This window comes from Castanea sativa, chromosome 2 (assembly GCF_040712315.1).
Source record: "Castanea sativa cultivar Marrone di Chiusa Pesio chromosome 2, ASM4071231v1".
Taxonomy (NCBI): Eukaryota; Viridiplantae; Streptophyta; class Magnoliopsida; order Fagales; family Fagaceae; genus Castanea; species Castanea sativa.
In genome coordinates, this window is record NC_134014.1 from 34,647,756 (window position 1) to 34,668,013 (window position 20,258).

General features: G+C 43.4%; 1 protein-coding gene across 1 annotated transcript; it reads right to left on the minus strand.

Moving 5' to 3' along the window:
* Positions 1-15,944: 15,944 nt before the first annotated feature.
* On the minus strand, positions 15,945-19,645 carry LOC142625884 (uncharacterized). Its single transcript, XM_075799627.1, has 2 exons — positions 18,720-19,645; positions 15,945-18,557 (listed from the first exon to the last, which is right to left on the minus strand). The coding sequence occupies exons 1-2, from the start codon at positions 19,494-19,496 to the stop codon at positions 16,107-16,109; spliced, it is 3,228 nt and encodes a 1,075-aa protein (XP_075655742.1). The 5' UTR covers positions 19,497-19,645; the 3' UTR covers positions 15,945-16,106.
* Positions 19,646-20,258: the final 613 nt, after the last annotated feature.

Below are 20,258 nucleotides of genomic sequence, written 5' to 3' on the forward strand. Positions count from 1 at the left end.
GTAGGTTAGACTGATGCGTGTTTGTGGATTTTCAACCTTTCATCTTGGCATAATGGGCTATTTGTGAATTAAGTCTCGAAGAATTCAATTATAAAATAGCATAGCCTAGATCAAATTAGCAGGGGTCTCTTAAGTCTTAATAAAGAAATACATATGCCATTTTATTAGAATAATAGAATGGAGGGGATACGAATATAAAGGAAGGCAGACTATTATGTCATTATATAAAAGGCTCTTGGCAACAAGGATTGAGTTGAGATACCAGTTTCACGAAAGTATAGGCCTAAATTTGCTCGAGCCCTGTAGAAGGGCTCCTTGACGACATTGGTTGGATTATTGAAATATAGGAGGGTTTAAGCTTGCCTAGCAAAATTGGCTGAATATGAGCGGACTTGGAAAGGGTTTTGAATCAAAGAGTTTTAAGAGTAAAGCATTATGGAACAATGTTCTCTTTTCATTGGTATCATAGAATGGGAAGGGGGAGTTCTTGGCTGTGCCATCGCAAATGTTGCTAGGGCTGAATCCTTTGAGACTTGGCTATCAATGGAGGTATAGAGTTTGGGCTTAGATCCGGGCTTAAAAATAATGAGTGATTTTGTGGATGAGCGAGTAGCCGAAGATGCATCTGATTATGATGGGCAAGGGCGTTTTGCTTGGAAATTGAACCTATTCTGCTCGAGGCCCAGTCTTTTTTCTTTTTCTTTTGGACAAACGAGGCCCACTCTTATCGTGGGGAATGGGGATGGTTCCGTACGGTCTGGCCAATAGGGAATTGATTAATTGAATAAATCTATCTATATCTATAAAACCAATTCAATAAATTTCTCCTTCTAAAAAAAATAAATAAATTTCTATGTTATGTTTACTCATTATTTGTGTCCAAGTGTCATTTTAATTATATTTTAGATAATTAAAATTTATGCCAAGTGTCCTTCAATTTATAATTACCTCTAGCATTTATCTTTTTCTTTTTTATAAAACCGCTTCCAATCAATTTGAAACTAGTCCAAATTTTCTATCATAATTTATAAAAAATTCAACAATAAATTTCATTGAAATAGTTTACTATGTTTTAAAAAATTAGTTGTTCACTTTAAATATATTTTCATAATAGTTTAGTTTTCATAATTATTTGGAAAAAAAAAAAATTCATCACATCACTTTAAGTTAAAGCGGAAGCTCATTAAATGTGTTAAATTAGCTTAGATGCACTCTAAATTTTGTGGCAAGAGTCATTCTAAATAGATTTCATATACTTTAATTTTATGTTAAATTAGCATATAATCCATGCAAACACATTGATACATTTAAAATTAAACACAGTTTTTATTATAAAAATATAAACAATTAGTCAAACTATTAAAAAGAAATAGTATGTAACACATGCATATGTATAGATACATTTAAAATTAAACACAATTTTTATTATAAAAATATAAATAATTAGTCAATTTTTTTATAAAGTAAATGTAATTAGTCACATATTAAAATTCTTACCAAAATTTAATACTACTTATGATAATTCTTTTTTCCTAATTTTTAATAAGATAGAACGTGTGGTGATCTTTGTTGTGTGATGATTTTTATTGAGTATATGTGATTGGTTTTTTTCTAATTTTTTTTTTAATTTTATAGTTCATTAATATTAGATTCTTAGTATTTTGTGTAAGCGCGCAATTGCACCTGCCCCCAAGAACAGTTACGGGCTCAGGCCCAACGAGCTTTAAACAATATGAATTTGTAGAGTGTGAGCTTGGAACCCAGGTTAGAAGTGACTAAGGGTTAAATGACAAGTCAAAGATTACTAACACTTGAAAACAACAAGGAGTATGGTAAATCAACCTCCTCGGACGTAAGCCGAGAGTTGTTCTTATATTATCTCTTGCCCTCTTTTCTTTCTTTTTCTTTTTGATTACAAAAAAAAGTCCGTTCCCTTTTTCTGTTCTAGGTTGCTCCTTAAATACTCTTCTTTTTGATAATTTGTACACGTGTTGCCCTAACTCCCCCTTAGCCTAGATATTTCTTTTCTCAGTGCCTTTGAATAGTAACCAGAAGTTTCCCTTCCACTGTTCAGGTGTCACTTCCCCATTAATGCGGCCAGGGTGGTAGGTGCAGGGTCTTTAATGCGGATGTGGCAGCCTTTACCTTTGGTATTTCCCTAACATCGGTGCTTCCAGGACATTCAAAGGTTCACCCCTTTTAACCATTGGTCTTGGCCGTGTCATTCCCCAACCTTTACCATGAAGTCCCTGGTCCTCCAGTGTCCGTCCGAGGAGAAATTCACCCTCGGCTGTACTCTCGAATCCTCGGCGTATGGGCCGACCCGTAGTACTAACAAATTCCAAACCCAAGAGCAGGTCGGCCTTCCTTAGCATGGCCCAAAGGCTCACATCCCCATCAGGGTCTTTTTACCCCCACAATAGCCCCTCAAAACTCTAATTTTTGACGTCCGAGGAGAAAAATAGGGTTTTGATCTGACGAGAACTTACTCTACACACTTCGTAAATGGTTGCACGTGTGGAAATCGTTTCGCGTCCCAGAAGATGCCACTTGGCGGTTTTATTTTCAAAAACGCGCGCATTTATTACTATAAGTTACACTTTGTCCCCCACGTTCAACGGCGAGATGGGCATCCAACGGTCCTCGTTACTCCACAAAAATTTGGGCGGGACAAATGTAATTTCGAGGCCGCTTTTCCGCACGTCGTGACGCTTCGGGAACCTGCGCCTTCATTTAATTCCTCAGGGGCTAATCCCATCAAAACATCAGCCATCATACTTTACCTCGCAAAACCGTGGAAATTTGCACACCTTCAACTTTGTAAGTTCTTACTCTTTCTATTCTTAACCTTTTCTCCTCGGACCTTGTCCCCGCCGTCCCTATAAACGTTCTCCCTCTTAGAGTTTATTCTTTCGTTCCTCTGTAATGGGAAGATTCAAGTGTCTAGTTGATACCGCCGCTGGGATGGAAGGCTTTAGGGCCAAGTACCGTATTCCCAGCGACGTAGGTCTAGAATATTGTCCGGCGGAAGCCGTGGCCGATTCTAGGAAGGAGGGAGAGGTTATCATCCCAATGATAGCCTTTATAGAGGGTGGGATGACCCTCCCAATGAAACCTATAACTAGGGAGTACCTTCGCAACCACCGGTTATGTCCCAATCAATGCCTCCCAAACGTTTTTAGAGTTTTGGGTAGCGTCGATGCTCTAAACGAGCAAATGGGTCTAAACCTCTCCTGGCACGATGTCATCTTTCTGTACGAGTCCCATAAACTCTCCAATGTAGGTTACTACATTAAGTCTCGTTCTAGTGTCGTTAGGCTGATCTCCTGTCTGCCCAAATCCAACAAAGGCATGAAGGACGACCACCTGATCGTCTCTGGGAACTGGCACGACGGCCTCCATTGCCCGCCACGGATGGGGGGGACCTGTGTGCGATGCCATAGGATTAATCTCCCCACAACACAACTTCCTCTAACACACACAAAAATGCGTATTCATGTTTACTTAAACTTATTACATATCTCGTGTGAATCGACTGTGCTTGTTTGTTTTGATGTCTTTTTTGTAGATAAACAACACGTGCGCTCTCGTTTCGAGTCATCGTAACGTCGCGTACCTAAACCGAGTACTGCGCTCCGAGGTGTTCGTTAGCGAAGATCTACAACTTAGGGCTGCTCATCTGATCCTAGGGTACGATCCCATTTCCTCGGACTTCCAAGAGATAGAAAACGCCATTGTCGCCGGTGACCGAAGACGAAGGAGAATAAACGTAGCCCGGCCCCACTTTTTGGACGACCACGATCTCCCTGACGCCCCTAACACCGTCTTGTACAACTGTGCCATAGCGGCAATTCCCCTCGCCGTACATTCCCAGGCAACTATTGTTCCAGAGGAGCAGGTGTCTTCTTCTCATACACTAGACGAAGAGATAGATCAATTCCAATTCGAAGACACCGAAAGACCTCGAGGGAATCAATTCGTCGTGCTTTCAGACGAGAAGGAAGAAGCTACCGAGGCCTCCGAAATTGTAGGGTTCGTAGTTGCCCAACCGGAAGACGAAGCCGAGGAAGACATGGATAGGATGCAAGATCTCCTAGTCAAGAGAGGTGCGAAGGTTGCCGAGAAAAAGACGGGGGGGTCTAAAGCTCTTCAAACTTTGCCACCTCCTCCTCCCCCAACTGAGCCAAAACTTCCAGCCGAGGATCCCAAAAAGAAGAGAAAGGGGGAGGCCGAGGGGATGATCAGCAAAGACCCCAAGAAACCGCGGCAACAACTCCCACCGGTTCAGCAGCAGAAGCTGGACAAAGGCAAGGGTAGGGCCCGCTCAGTTGAAAGCGGGGAAATCAGGGACGAGGTCGAAGTGCGCCGAGCACCGACCACCTGGTCCCCCGACTTAAGACTAGACGGCGCACCCATCTCTTGCCAGTCCAGTATAAGGGCGGTTCAACAAGGCCATGCCCACCACTTGGCCGAAGTGTTGGAGCGCCCTCTTCTGTTGCCCAAGGACATGGAGACCTTGGAAAAAATGAGCCAGCCACAACTATTCCTCTCTTTAAAAAGGGATTTAGCGCTGGTAAGTCTCCCCATTTTTAGGAAGATTCCACTCTTAAAAATATTCATAAGTTGTTTATTATTCCTGATTCCATCACACTTTGTTACAGGCCATTCAGGAGGTCTTTGTAGCCGAGAAATTTATAGAAGACACTCGGAAGAAGGCCAGATCAGCCGGAGATTAGGCCGGAGATCCGAGAAGTCCTCGGGCACCGCTCTTGCCGAGAAAGAAAAGCTTACTCGAGGTGGCCGAGCCGAGGAGAGAGAAAATGGGGTCGAGTCAAACTCAAGACCATGAAGACCCAAATAGAAGCGGCAACCGCAAGCTCCTTCGCGAAAGAGATGAAGAGCTCTCCCAAGCCCAAAGGGAGTGCTCGGATCCGAAAAGGAACTCGCGCCGATGAAGGAAAAGCCAGCCATTCCAACGCTCTTCGAGGGCCGCCAAGGCGTACGAGCTACGAGGAAGGGGTAGCAACAACCGAGGAGCAGCTGACAGAGGCCTTCGCGGCTTTGTGCCGGGAGTACTGTTAGAAGGTCTGGGGGGAAGCTTTAAACGTAGCAGGAGTTCCTCTATCTTCGGATTTGAGGAAGTCCGAGAACATTTGGCTTCCCCTGGAGATACAGGAGATTGAAGAGGCTCCTGCTACTACTCCTACCCCTGAGACAACTCTTCCTGCTCTTCCTCCCATGGTTCCGAAGCCAATTCCAGATCCTACAGAACCTTCGGGTTCCAATAAAGACAAGGAAGGAGGCGGAGATGCCGAGAAGGGCCTTAGCCAAGTCATGGAGTCCAATGTCCCTCCAACGAAAGTAGCAGACAAAGAAAAAAAGGTTCTGTCTCCTTTTGAATTGGAGTTGAAAGAGACAGAGGGAACCAGCACTTCTCAGCAAGATCCTCCTCCAAAAGCTTAGGATTTAACTTAGGGCTTCTCTTTCTCCATGTTCAGCCTTTATATGTAATGCATGTCCAAATGATTAATGAAGAACAACTTTATTTGATTTTTACTCGTGTTGCATCTGTTTTTACTTTATTCTTTTTATATTTATCGCAAAAGTTTCCCATTAATACATAACAAAAGTTTCTCAGAGTAAACAAATTTAACCCCAAGGATTGCACAATCATAACTTCCACATAATCATACGCACATTATTAAAGATTTAACAGAAGGTGATATGGTTGAGATATTTAAACAACGCCTTTGATTAAAAAAGAAGAGAAGATGTCATATAACGATTAAACCCTTGTAATGTACAGCACCTTTTCTAGTAGGATGTAAGGTCCGAGGACCGTTCCTTACACAAATTTGCTTAACACTTAAAGATATAAAACTTAAGATCCAAGTTAATAAACAGCAACACATTAACACCCAGACATAATAAGAAGTTAACTTTGATCAAAGTCGTGGTCCGAAGATAAGACTTAACCAATTTTTCGTTTGATTCTTAAAAATTGTAACTTCAAATGTTAATTTTCCCAAAGCAGGAGGTCCGAAGACCCGGCATAACTTAGTTTCTGTTTAACAAATGAGAAGACATCAATTTCCACAAGGTTTGTGGTCCGAGGACTACACTTAACCAAGTTTCTGTTTGACTCTTAAGAACAGTAGCTTCAAATGTTAATTTCCCCGAAGTAGGAGGTCCGAAGACCCGGCATAACTAAGGTTCTGTTTAACAAATGAGAAGACATCAATTTCCACAAGGTTTGTGGTCCGAGGACTGCACTTAACCAAGTTTCTGTTTGACTCTTAAGAACAGTAGCTTCAAATGTTAATTTCCCCGAAGTAGGAGGTCCGAAGACCCGGCATAACTAAGGTTCTGTTTAACAAATGACAAGACATCAATTTCCACAAGGTTTGTGGTCCGAGGACTGCACTTAACCAAGTTTCGTTTCGACTCTTAAGAACAGTAGCTTCAAATGTTAATTTCCCCGAAGTAGGAGGTCCGAAGACCCGGCATAACTAAGGTTCTGTTTAACAAATGACAAGACATCAATTTCCACAAGGTTTGTGGTCCGAGGACTGCACTTAACCAAGTTTCTGTTTGACTCTTAAGAACAGTAGCTGCATGCGTCAGAGATACTCATAACTTTGAAATGTTCATTGACAAAAGCACATTTTATTAATAATAATATCTTCTAAGATTATTTACATTCCATGGGCGTGGTACAATTCTTTTATCTAGGTCAGCTAGCCGATATGACCCTATGCCTGCTACTGACACAATGCGATAGGGGCCTTCCCAGTTGGGTCCTAGCTTACCCCAGGCTGGGTTTTTAGAGGTGCCAACAACTTTTCTTAGCACAAGATCACCAGGTGCAAGTGGCCTTAGCCTCACGTGGGCATCATATCCTCGTTTCAGCTTCTGTTGATAGTAAGCCATTTGAACCATAGCTGCCTCGCGTCGTTCCTCAAGTAAATCGAGACCTTTCTCCAGGAGTCCATCATTGTTCTCCGGGCTAAAAGAACTTGTCTTTAGGGTAGGAAAACAGTATTCCAAAGGTATCACCGCCTCGGCCCCATAAGTCATAGAGAATGGCGTTTCTCAAGTGGACCTGCGCGGTGTGGTCCGATACGTCCACAGAACATGAGGGAGCTCTTCTACCCATCTGCCTTTCGCATCGTCCAACCTTTTCTTCAGCCCACTGACAATGACCTTGTTAACGGCCTCGGCTTGCCCATTTCCTTGAGGATAAACTAGTGTGGAATATCTATTTATGATACCCATGTCACCACAATACTTCCTGAAAGCCTTACTATCGAACTGAACACCATTGTCTGAGATGAGTGTGTGTGGTATTCCGAATCTAGTGACGATGTTTTTCCAGACGAACTTCTTGGAGTCAACATCTCTAATATTTGCTAAGGGCTCGGCCACAACCCATTTAGTGAAATAGTCTGTTCCCACGAGAAGCCATCTTTTGTTACCTGTTGCCCTCGGGAATGGCCCAACTATGTCTAGTCCCCACTGTGCGAAGGGCCAAGGACCGAGCGGGGTTAAGAACTCCTCCGTGTCGATGAATATTGGGGCGAACCTCGACACTCGATCGCATTTCCCCGGCATAGTCTTGAGCCTCCCTTTGCATATATCGGGCCACCAATAACCCCGAGTTAGAGCCCCGTGGGCTAAGGATCTTCCTCCGGTGTGGCTACCACAAATCCCTTCGTGCGCCTTCCGTAAGCCCTTCCGTTGAGTCGTGTGTACACACAACAAGTACGGTCCCGAAAAGGATCGTTTGTCCGCTCGGTCCTCGACAACCAAAACGCGGCGCCTTCTCGGCGTATCTTATCTCGCCTTCAAATTTGTCCTCGTGAAGGACATCATTCCTAAGAAAAGATATGACCGGTCAATCCAACTAGGTCCAGTGCCTTATTAGATGGATGCGAGGTGCGTTGGCAATGACAACGTAGGTTGTAATAAATCCTCAACGAGGATAACCCTAGGTAAACATTGAGCCGAGGTAGTTGCCGCCGTGGCTAAGGAGTCCGCATGGGTGTTTTCGCTCCGAGAGATACGGGTTAAGGCGAAGGAATCAAACTCGCCGTCGGCGTTCGATCCGCCAAATATTCTCGCATTCGTGGGTCTCTAGCCTCCATGGTACCCATGACCCGGCCGACCACCGCTGAGAGTCCGAGAAGACATGGACTTCCTTACCACCCATCTTACGTACCATCTCGCATGCCTACCAAGATCGTCTATACTCGGCCTCATCGTTGGTAGCCGAGAAGGCCAATCTTAAAGATTTTTCAAAGACAATTCCTTCAGGGGACATTAGAACAAGTCCAATACTCGTACCTTCTATGATTAGCAAACCCCCCCATCCACATACACTTCCCAAATCGAGACACCGTGCAACGTGATTACCCCAACCGATTTTTCACCCATGCGGGCCTCTTTCGAGTTTCTTCCAAGCAATGGCTCGGCAAATTCCGCCACCAAGTCAGCGAGGACCCGGCCCTTCACCGAGGTTCGAGGCTTGTATTTAACACCAAAAGCCCAGGATGGTCCCCCACTTTGCTATCCTCGCCCGAGTAGTCCGCACTACGTAGCACCGCCGAGGGGCAATGGTCGAACAACCACTGTGCGAGATCGAAAATAATGGGGAAGCTTTCGCGTGGCATTAACCACGGCTAGGAGCGCTTTCTCTAAGGGTTGATAACGCACCTCGGCTTCACCTAAAGACTTACTAACATAATATACCGGTCTTTGCACCCCGTTATCATCTCTTATCGACCAAGTCGACCGCGTGGACGGCCACCGCCAGCATAAGCAAACAAAATCTTATGTGCCTCCGACGAGACAAAATGGGTGGCCGAGAAAGATATTGCTTCGAGCCGTTGAAAGGCCGACTCGTAGTCCTCGGTCCATTGAAACCCTTTCCACTTATTCAACAGCTTGGAAGAAAGGACGACACCGGCCACTCGACCGAGATATGAATCTATTCAAGGCGCCGATCATTCCCGTTAGCTTCTCGGATTTCTTTGGGTTCCGAGGAGACCGCAAGTCCCGAATAGCCTCGACTCGCACCGGATTTACCTCTATGCCTCTATGAGTAATCATGTATCCCAAAATTTTCCGTACCCCACGCCGAAAGAAAGCACTTTCGAGGCGTTGAGGCGCAACTTGTACTTTCTCAATATCCGAAAAGTGTCGGCCAAATCTTTCACGTGTGAGGGTATTGTTTTGCTTTTCACCACCATATCGTCAACATATACCTCAATGGTTTTCCCCATTTGCCGTTCGAACATTCTGGTCATCATTCTTTGATAGGTAGCCCCAAAGCATTCTTTAAGTCGAATGGCATGACCTTATAATGATAATTCCCCGTTGGTGTAATGAAGGCGCTTTTCTCCGGTCCTTTAATGCTGCGGAATCCGGTGGTAACCCTAGAAGGCGTCCAAAAAACTCATCCGAGGATGCCCGACAAGCTGGCATCCACCGCTGATCAATACGTGGCATCGGGAACGAATCTTTAGGACAGCCTTGTTCGATCGTGAAGTCCACACATACCCTCCACGTTCCATTCTTCTTTTGACAACAACCGTATGGGCCAACCACTCGAGGTAGAAAACCTCTTTGATAGCACCAGCTTCTCGAGTTTAAGCACCTCTTCCTTCACAGCCTCGAATGTTCTCTGTAGAGGAGCGCCGAGGTGGCCGCCTTCTCGAATAATAGCTGGGTTGACATTTAAGTGATGACAAATGAAGTTCGATCCACGCCCCTCGGAGCTTCCATAAGGATCCCACGCGAAAACATCAACATTGTCCTTCAAGAATTCTAACAATTCCATCTTCTCTTGGGTGGCAAAAGTACTCCGACTTGGAAGAATCTCTACGGGTCATCGGCTACCGGAAACTTCTCCAACCCCTCGCAACGTGTCTCATCTCCCGTCACCACCTGCATGAATCAGGAGCCGTTAACTCGCTATAAGTCCTTGGTGATTAAAGCCGAAGTCTCGGCTTCGTCCGGGTGCACATCGCGTACCGATATGCACTACCCGGCTACCGATCGTCGTCGAGGATTTCCTCAACACATTCCCCCGAGGGGAACTTAACTTTAACATGTAAGGTAGAGGAGACGCGCTCCAAGCGCGTGCAGCCAAGGTCCGGCGAGGATGGCCGTATATGGTGAGTACGCGTCAACCACAATGAAATCCACCTCAACCGTTTTGTGGATTGAACGGGCAACGGATTCGTCCCTTCGCACAACGGCTCTCCCTTCGAAGCTTATAAGCGGCGAATCATAAGGAGTAAGGTCTTCCAACTTCAACCTTAACCCTTAAATCGCATCGTGGTACATGATATTCCGCACTGCCTGATCTATCATCACCCTCCTCACATCATAGTTCCCTATTCTAAGGGTGACCACAAGAGCGTCGTCATGGGGCTGGATAGTCCCCACCTTATCCTCCTCGGAGAAATCTAAGACGGGCAAAGTACCCTTCAATCTCTTCGGCCTGCGACCCACATCATCGGCCGAAGGATGGGAAACCGCCATTACCGTAGTGGGACCTGAGCCGGTCCTACCAGGGGCAGCGAAGATAACATTAATTGTTCCCAATGCTGGCCGAGATGTATTGTTCCTCTGGTTTTTTGAGCCAACTTGACTGACCGCCGCTGGGCCGACACAAGTGCCGTTTAATTTTCCCTCACCGACGAGCCGCTCCAGATGGTTCCACAAGTCCGACGCGCTCGTAGTGTGGCCCACATCCCGGTGGTACCGGCAAGAGGTTACAATTCCTCTTCGCAGGTTCTCCGCCATCTTATCGTGCCATTTAAAAAAGGGTTCCTTACGAACTTTCTCCAAGAACTGATGTACCGGTTCCCCGAAATACGGTGTTCACGGCCCGAGGTGCCGCCGAGGCGGACCGTCCAACGTAATCTCTCCTCGGCCCATTGTTGTGGTATCCGTCCGACCCGAAATCCCTTCCTCTCTCCTACGGATAACCTTCGCCTTTCCCTTTCCTTGCCGTCGGTCTTCCTCCACTCTCTTATACTCGTCAATACGGTCCATGAGGCGACGTACACTCGCGAATGTGCTTTTTAGTCAAAGACTTTCTCAGGTCGTGATCAGTAGGGAGGCCTACCTTAAAGGTGTTAAGCGCCACCTCATCAAAGTCGCCATCTATTTCATTAAACATCTCCCAATAACGATCGGAGTATGCTTTCAACGTCTCCCCTTCCCTCATGGTCATGGATAACAGCGAGTCCAATGGCCGAGGTACTCTGCTACACGTAATGAACCGTGATGCGAATGCCCTAGTGAGCTCCCCAAACGAACTGATAGACCCCGACTTAAGGCCGTTGAACCACCTCATAGCAACAGGTCCCAGGCTAGAGGGGAAAACTTTACACATCAGGGTCTCGTTGTGAGAGTGCACCGCCATCCTCTGGTTAAAGTGACTCACATGCTCCACCGGATCAGTCCGGCCATTATAGATGGTGAAAGAGGGCTGGGTGAACCTTCTGGGAAGCCTTCCTTTCTCAATCCTCCGTGCAAATGGAGATTTGGAGAGCTGATGTAACGCCCTACTCATAGCATCGTTGCCTAAGCCCCTAGAATGTGGCTTCTTATGCCTGCGAGTTGGCTGGTCGTCCTCCTCACCGGAGGATGTTGCACTGGTGGGAGAGCACGACCTTGAGCTGTAGCCAGCTCCCCTATCCTCCTCTGAGGAAGAATTAGACGAGGACGGTGAAGACCTACGCTTGGCGCGGCGTAGCTTTCTCTTTAAACGGTTGATTTCCTTCTGCATGGATTTAGAACCCTCATCGTGGGTGGTGCTACTCCCCTCACGAATATGGCTAGCACCTGGGTATTCAGTATGGACACTCCCCTCACGATCCCTTCGATGTTCAAGACGTTCGAAATGATCTTCCGGCTGTGATCCCAGTGACTCTGCATGGTGAGCACCTAAGCCTGCCATAATATCCCTACCTCTTCTAGACTAGATTTTCCACAGACGGCGCCAATTGTAAGCGCGCAATTGCACCTGGCCCCAAGAACAGTTACGGGCTCAGGCCCAACGAGCCTTAAACAATATGAATTTGTAGAGTGTGGGCTTGGAACCCAGGTTAGAAGTGACTAAGGGTTAAATGACAAGTCAAAGATTACTAACACTTGAAAACAACAAGGAGTATGGTAAATCAACCTCCTCGGACGTAAGCCGAGAGTTGTTCTTATATTATCTCTTGCCCTCTTTTCTTTCTTTTTCTTTTTGATTACAAAAAAAAGTCCGTTCCCTTTTTCTGTTCTAGGTTGCTCCTTAAATACTCTTCTTTTTGATAATTTGTACACGTGTTGCCCTAACTCCCCCTTAGCCTAGATATTTCTTTTCTCAGTGCCTTTGAATAGTAACCGTGTTTCCCTTCCACTGTTCAGGTGTCACTTCCCCATTAATGCGGCCAGGGTGGTAGGTGCAGGGTCTTTAATGCGGATGTGGCAGCCTTTACCTTTGGTATTTCCCTAACATCGGTGCTTCCAGGACATTCAAGGGTTCACCCCTTTTAACCATTGGTCTTGGCCGTGTCATTCCCCAACCTTTACCATGAAGTCCCTGGTCCTCCAGTGTCCGTCCGAGGAGAAATTCACCCTCGGCTGTACTCTCGGATCCTCGGCGTATGGGCCGACCCGTAGTACTAACAAATTCCAAACCCAAGAGCAGGTCGGCCTTCCTTAGCATGGCCCAAAGGCCCACATCCCCATCAGGGTCTTTTTACCCCCCACATTTTGCACTCATCAAAAATTAAAAAACTTTACTAATTTTTAATAAAATATAACATGTGGTGATTTTTATTGAGTATATGTGATTAGTTTTTTTATTTTTTATTTTATAGATCATTAATATTAGATTCTTAGTATTTTTCACTCATTAACTCACTTGGCACAAAGATTAAAAAACTTAAGTGGATATATGGTACAAACTTAAGTGTATAATTATAGTATGGTTCCCACATAAATTTAGACAAATAGCTCAAAATTATATTCTAATTTCAAATTCTAATCGAATTTTTTCTAAGCCTTTACCTATATATATATATATATATATATATATATATATATATGTTATTGTAATTAGATTTTCTGTCAAATGTCCCTTGGTTCAATTTTAATGTAATTTTATTATATCTCAATTTTCATAGCTCATTTGTAAAATTAGTTATTGTTGATACTCGTTTTTGCAAATCCGTACCCAAAAGCCCATAAGGAGGAAAGCAAGCCCAAAGGCCCACCAAGAAGACCAAGAAACAAAAGCCTAGGCTTATGCCTGGGCTGAAAAAGAAATGCAAGGAAAAGTGATCTGCAGCATAATACAAATCTGCTGCAATACAGGTTTTCTAAAGAATACAAGTCTTCTGCAGAAGATAATCAAATTCATATATGGTGACTCTTACAATTTATTATGGTATATTTCAAATATAACTTAAAATGCTTATAGTCCTAACCATAAAGAATTCATTAATCTAAAATTTGACTACTAACAACAACAACAAGAATAATCATAATTATAATCATAGTCATATAAACAATATTAACTCTAATACAACTGTACATAATATTTTACAATGTATTATTAGCTTCTTATATTTACAAAGCATATATTTATATAATAATAATAATTCTGTTAATTGCTAGAGTTGTAAGATAATAAAGCAAAGCAAAAAACTCATATTAACCCAAAACGTACAATCCTAAGTTGTGCATACTAGAGCAAAGCAGAAGAGTAATAAAGTAAGAAACAATCAGAAGTAAGTAAAACAATCAGAAATGTTAATACTTTTTGTGAGGAGATGCAAAAATTGATGATGCATTTTATAACGATAGGGAGAAATAAAAAGACAAAAAAAGAATCTATACATGACATAGATTCTATGTGGTGTGATATCAATAGGTTTTATTGGGAATGAATAAGAATATATTCTATGTATTTCTTTTTACTTTTTGGAGAATAAGAATTTGTGTTTTGCTTTGACTAACTCTTCCAATTTTAGGCAACTCCATTACCACAATTCTTTTTTTTTCCCCTCCATCTTTGACAACTTAATTGCCAAAATTCTTATTAAAATTTTCTCTCTCCTCCCCCTACAATTTCGGCAATTGGATTTCCACAATTGCTTTTTTCCTTTCGAGCACTTCTTTTCTTCGAGAACTTCATCTAGGTAGCCAAATTTGGGCAGTAGAAATTTCAGTAACCCTATTACCGAAATTCAAATTTTTTCTCATTTCAGCCATCATATCATTTCTCTCTCCTCTCTCATACTTTTTGTTAGAATTGTTTCTTTTCTAATTTTTCAAAATAACTTCCAACAGTTCACATATTACAAATAAACTCACTTTTTTACAATATTCAGCCAAAAAACTCCTAATTATATTATAATTTTTTGCCAAGTACGGAGTACCCCTCTAATCTAAAAACACGGAACTACTATTTTATGATTGGGGTGCCCTGAGCTCTATCTCGTGGCCTTAGTAAGAATTATTGAACTCACATTGTTTCAGACTTTCAGTAGGTAAGAATGTGTGGTGGATGGTGAGATAGTATAGTTTTTGCATTTTGGATGGTCAAGTCTTACCCTTCATCTACTTTAATTCTTCTTCTTCTACTTTTAAAATTTTTTATGGATCTTTTTCTTCTTAATTAAGTAGAGAAAAAGATGGTCAACTCTTACCATTTGGAACGGAAATATTCTGATTTTGCCATTGAAGAGAGTAATAAGAGCATAGCATTTTAGCTTGAACTAGAAATTAATTTTACTTGGGAGGCTCGGAGCTTCGTGCTTGAATTTGCACCTTCGAGGCGACATACAAAATTATTAAATGATTTGGCGTACCGTATTATTTATATCTAGAAATTAATACGAAGGATTAAACAAATAAAAGAAGGATGCTTAACGGTCACTGCATCGGATTGGACACAATTTGTCTTGTTCTTAATTTCACTTTGAATATTTTATTTGTGTTCCCTTTTTTCCCTCATTTCTTAATTATCAATTTGTCATTGATGCCATGGAAGGACAATTGGAGAATCTTTCGGTCATTGCTATTTGCTTCATATATTCCAATGCCGGTAAAGCAAAAAAAAAAAAGACGTGGAAACAGGGCTTTTATTATTCCCCCATGACTTGAGAAACTTAAATCGAGGGCAAAGCCAAAAAAGATAATTGGTACTTCCACTTCCACATGGTACAACACAACAGACTAGATTTCAAACCAGATAAAAAAAAATTGATTCCAATTCCAATAGGGTCACGACTCATGAGTCATGATCCACAAAAAGTTCACAAAGTGGTTGAGCTTGGTGACTGACTAGTTTTGATCTTTCTAAGTCCCATTTCCTCCTGCTTAATCCAGGGGCTAGTGGGACCTGAAAACTTGGGTCCTTGTGTCTTTTTCCTCCACTGCCTCGTAATAAAAATGAAAAAAACAGAGGGCCGACAGAGTAACCCACGTGTCACCCTAATAATATAGAAAACTCGGTGAAGCTGTACTCAACTAAACTAATGCCCCAACCCAACCCAACCCTACCCTTGGGAAAAGACAGTTCTTCGAGCCAGAGTGTACACCTCGGACCCCACACCATTAACGGCTACATTTTTACTCGCCAGTCGCCACAACAGCCGGGAAGTCTTTAAAGCCACGTGACCAACACACAGATCAGATAAAATAATTAGTACTTTTCCTTTTGGCGGGAAATGGACTTGTGGGCCCATCATTGTCCATTTTCTTTTCATCCAACTATAACTGAGGCTTTGTTCAAAATCGTTGACTGTGATGGGGTGAGAGGGAGTGTGTTGAATTTTTCACTACACTCTCAAACCTTGTGGACCCTACCTACTCCCTAGGTCGGCATCAAGTTAAAAAAATGCAAATAATGGCAAAAGCATGAAAAACATTACCAATTAAAAAAAAAGGCAAGCTTTTTCTTTTTTCTTTTTTCTTTTTTTGTTCCCTCAAAAACCTCTAAAAAATTCAGCTAACTGTTACAATGAGAAATTAATAAAAACCAAAAAAAAGAAAAAGAAAAAGAAAAAAGAAACAAAATGGTTAACGTTGGTTTCGGATTATGCCGGTGAAGGTTGAGAGGTTGGATCCGCGGAAGAAGGAATATCGGGTCCGACCCGACAACCCTCTAGCATGAACACAATGTCTGACATGGTGGGTCGGTCAAGCGGGTCAGGTGCTGTGCATAGCAACCCAACTTTCACTCCTAGTAAAAACTCTTCCCATTCTGATGATTCAGGGTCAAGCTCAAGCAAACCAGGCTCTAATAGCTCTGTAATTTGACCTCTTTGCAATTGCTTTTTCACCCACTTCACAATGTCTTCGTCCTGTGTGAACATTACTGGTCGCTTTCCAGTTAATAGTTCGAGTAAAACTATGCCAAAGCTGTAGACATCTGATTCTTTTGTGGCTTCCCCCGTTAGAACTGCTTCTGGTGATACGTAGCCTAAAGTCCCAACTGAAGTGGAAGTTGAGGCGGCTTCAGCTGGAGTTGCAATTGTGAGGCGGTCTAGCCCAAAATCGGATAAATGGGCTTCGAAATCTGCATCAAATAGAACGTTTTGAGGCTTGACATCGCCATGTACCATTGAGGAAGTGTGTAGAAAGGCTAATCCACGGGCAATTCCTAGTGCAATGAGATGGCGCATTGGCCAATTGAGGACATGACCATCTTGGTGAGACGCTTCTTGAAGCAAACTTGCAAGATTTCCATTTGGCATGTAGTCATACACTAGGAGCCTCAAGTCGGGTGAAGCAGCATAGTATCCGCGAAGGACTGTCAAGTTTCGGTGCCTTACTTTCCCTAATGATTCAGCCTCTTTTCTGAACATGTTTTCGTCTAGTGATCCATCTGGGAGTCTGCGGATTGATAGCACCATTCCATCATTGTAGCTGGCCTTGAAAACCAACCCATACCGTGTTCTGCTCAGCACGTTTTCTTCATCAAATTGTCTAGTTGCTTCAATTGTCTCTGCAAGTGTGATTTTGTTGTTGAACATAACAAGCTTTGGCCCTCCATTATCAGTGCTTCCACGACCTCCACTTGCTCCCGAGCTTGCCCTTCCAGGACTCCTCTTCTTTTCCCCAGATGCTTTTTCTTTGAGTTTCTTGCGCCACCTCAAGAGGCTGAAAATGTAGAAGCAACAACACAATGACAGTAAGAGAGCTCCACCAGCAGCTATGACAATTAACAAAATCAGCCTCTTCTTCCTACCCCTATCCATTATATCCACACAATTTCGATCCAATGGCTTCCCACATAAGCCTTGATTACCCGCAAATGCAGATGGATTGTTGAATCGAGAACCCAGCATTAGGGGGATCTCACCTTGGAGATTATTATTCGAAACATTGAAGTTCACCAAGCCAGAAAGCATTGTAAGATTAGCTGGAATTGTTCCACTTAAGTTGTTAGAAGAAAGGTCCAGCATCGTCAAATTTGATAGCTTGGAGAATGAGACAGGTATGCCACCTGAAAGATGATTGAAGTCTACTAACAAAGCAGTTAACGAGGAGCATTCAGAAATTCCTGCTGGGATTTCACCTGTTAAATTGTTCATACCCAAATCAAGCACTCTCAAACGCGAGAGACCAGAGAGATCTGCTGGAATGCGAGCCGTCAAAGAATTAGACCGGAGCTCAATAACTTCAATGCCAGAACAATTTCCCAGCTCCGGTGGAATTGAGCCCGAAACATGATTATCAGACAATGACAGAACCACCAATGACTGAAGAAAACCATAATTTGCTGGAATGTGACCAGAAAACGCATTGCCACTGAGATTCAAATATCGCAAACTCATCAAACTACTAAACCCTTCAGGAACATCCCCAGACAACAAATTTTCCTGCACAGCAATAACCTGCAGATTCGGCAAACCCGAAAGCTCAAATGGCAACTCACCAGAGAGACTCTGTTTGCTCAAATCAAGACTCCTGAGCCTGAAAAGATTGCCCAAACTCGCTGGAATTTTCCCTGAAAAACCATTACCGCTCAGATTTAGAACCATTAGCCGACTCAAAGTCCCAATACTTGTAGGAATCATACCAGAAAAATTGTTCCCACTGAGGTCCAGTGTACTCAAATTGCTCAATCCCATTAGCTCTACCGGCACAATTCCATTTAACCTGTTAGCTCTCAGATTCAAAGTCTCAAGCACCGAAAGGTTGCCAAAACTCGCGGGAACTGAGCCGGTAAATGCATTTCCTCCAAGAGATAAGACCTTCAAATCTCTCAATTCTCCAAAAAATTCAGGAACATTACCGGTAAAGCGGTTTCCTTCAAAATCTAGATACTGTAACCAGCTACATTTCTTGATTTCTGTTGGAATTGCACCGCTAAACGAGTTATTCGCAATGTTGAGACTCTCCAACTTCGTGACGATTCCAATCTCAGCAGGAACTACACCAGTGAAGAAATTGTTCGAAAGATCCACCTTTGTTAACGTGGAGATACTCGTTAACCACGAAGGAAACGCGGCGTGGATTTGATTGTGTTGAAGATCTAAAACCTGGAGAACACTGAAACACGTCACTGTCTCTGGCTTAACAATGTCCGTGAACGCATTAAACCCTAACTGAACATAACGTAGCGACGACGTATAGAGCGACACATTGCAAAACATCGAAGCGGGAACCGAACCGGAGAGATTGTTTTGAGAGAGAGAGAGAACCTGAAGTTTCGGCAGAGCTCCGAGCGCCGCCGGAATCACTCCTCCGAGCGAATTGCCTTCTACGCTTAAGTGTATGAGCGACGAGCAATTCGCGATCGCCGAAGGAAGAGTTCCTTGTAATAGATTGTAGTCAAGCCAAAGGTACTGAAGCTGTTGAAGCTCTCCAAAGCTCGCCGGAATCTCACCGGAGAACTGGTTGTACGAGAGGTTGATGAGCTGAAGCTGAGTCAAGTTCGCGACACTCCTCGGAACCACACCGGTGAAGGCGTTCGATGAAAGATCAAGGTAGTTGAGGCCGCTGGGAAGTTCGCCGGAGATCTCGCCGGAGAGATGGTTCTGCGCGAGGTTGAGGATTTTCAAACCGGTGAGGTTCCCAATCTCCGGCGGAATGCTTCCGGTGAGCGAGTTGTACTGCAAGAACACGGAGCGTAGGAGCGTGCATTTGGAGAGAGAGCGAGGAATGGTTCCGTTGAAAGCGTTCGAGCGAAGACTCAGCTTCCGCAACATGGGTAGGTCAGCGAGACGGTCACTGAGTCGGCCACCGAGTTGGAGGCGAGGCAGTCGGAGCTCGGTGACTCGGTTGCTAGAGCACGCGACTCCACGCCAATCACAGGGAGCTAATGGCGTCGACGAATCCCAGCCGTTCAACGCTCCAAGTGGATCGTGGAGATTGAGTTTGAAAGATGTTAAGGCTTCAATTTCCGTTACTGTCCCGGCGCACGATAAGAAGGGTGCGCAGAGAACCACGACACAGAAAAAAAGAGCAGTAACGGCCATGGTTGGTAGTTATGGAAGAAATATCAAATATCAAAATAGTTAATAATGGCTAAAGAAGTAGTTGGGGGTGGAGGTTAAGGGAATGGGCACGAGGAGCGTATTTTAGCAGAGACGAATAGTATAACGATGAGGAAGAGAAGAGAGGAGGAGCGCCCATTTTGAGAGAGTTTACGTTAAGTGTTCAGAGAGAGAGACCCACGAATGCTGCACGGAGAGAGACACAGATACTCTCACAAGCGCAAACCCAAAACTGTCTGTTTGGTATTGTGGGGTTCCCTCTTCCCCAAAACCCTTTGAACAAATACTAAATTTTTTTTATGAAATGGCATATGGTGGGGCCTACTCACTTTTTAACCTCATATGATGTGGGATGGGTTGAATCATTGAACCTTGTGTGACCTTATCTTTGCTCTGTTGTTTTGTTTAACCCTTTTTTTCCTTTTCTTTTCCCTCCTTTTTTGGTTATTTTTGTTGTCTTTTAAAATTTTGGGTAAGTGAAATCGGTAAACAATTAAATATAGGTTGGAATAGTTTTTGTAGGTCAATTTATTGTTTGTACAAATTTTTAAATGAATATCATTTAAGATGATGTCTATTAGTTAAAAATGTAAAGGTTTTTATTTTTTTCTTACCAATTTAAATTCTAGTGGAAAAGTAGTACTACAAAATATTGTATTTTGAAGATCAATAATTTGAGATCAACAAATTATTTTATTTTGTGTTGTTGTTGCTATAAGCATTAGCATCTGGAATTGCAAAAGG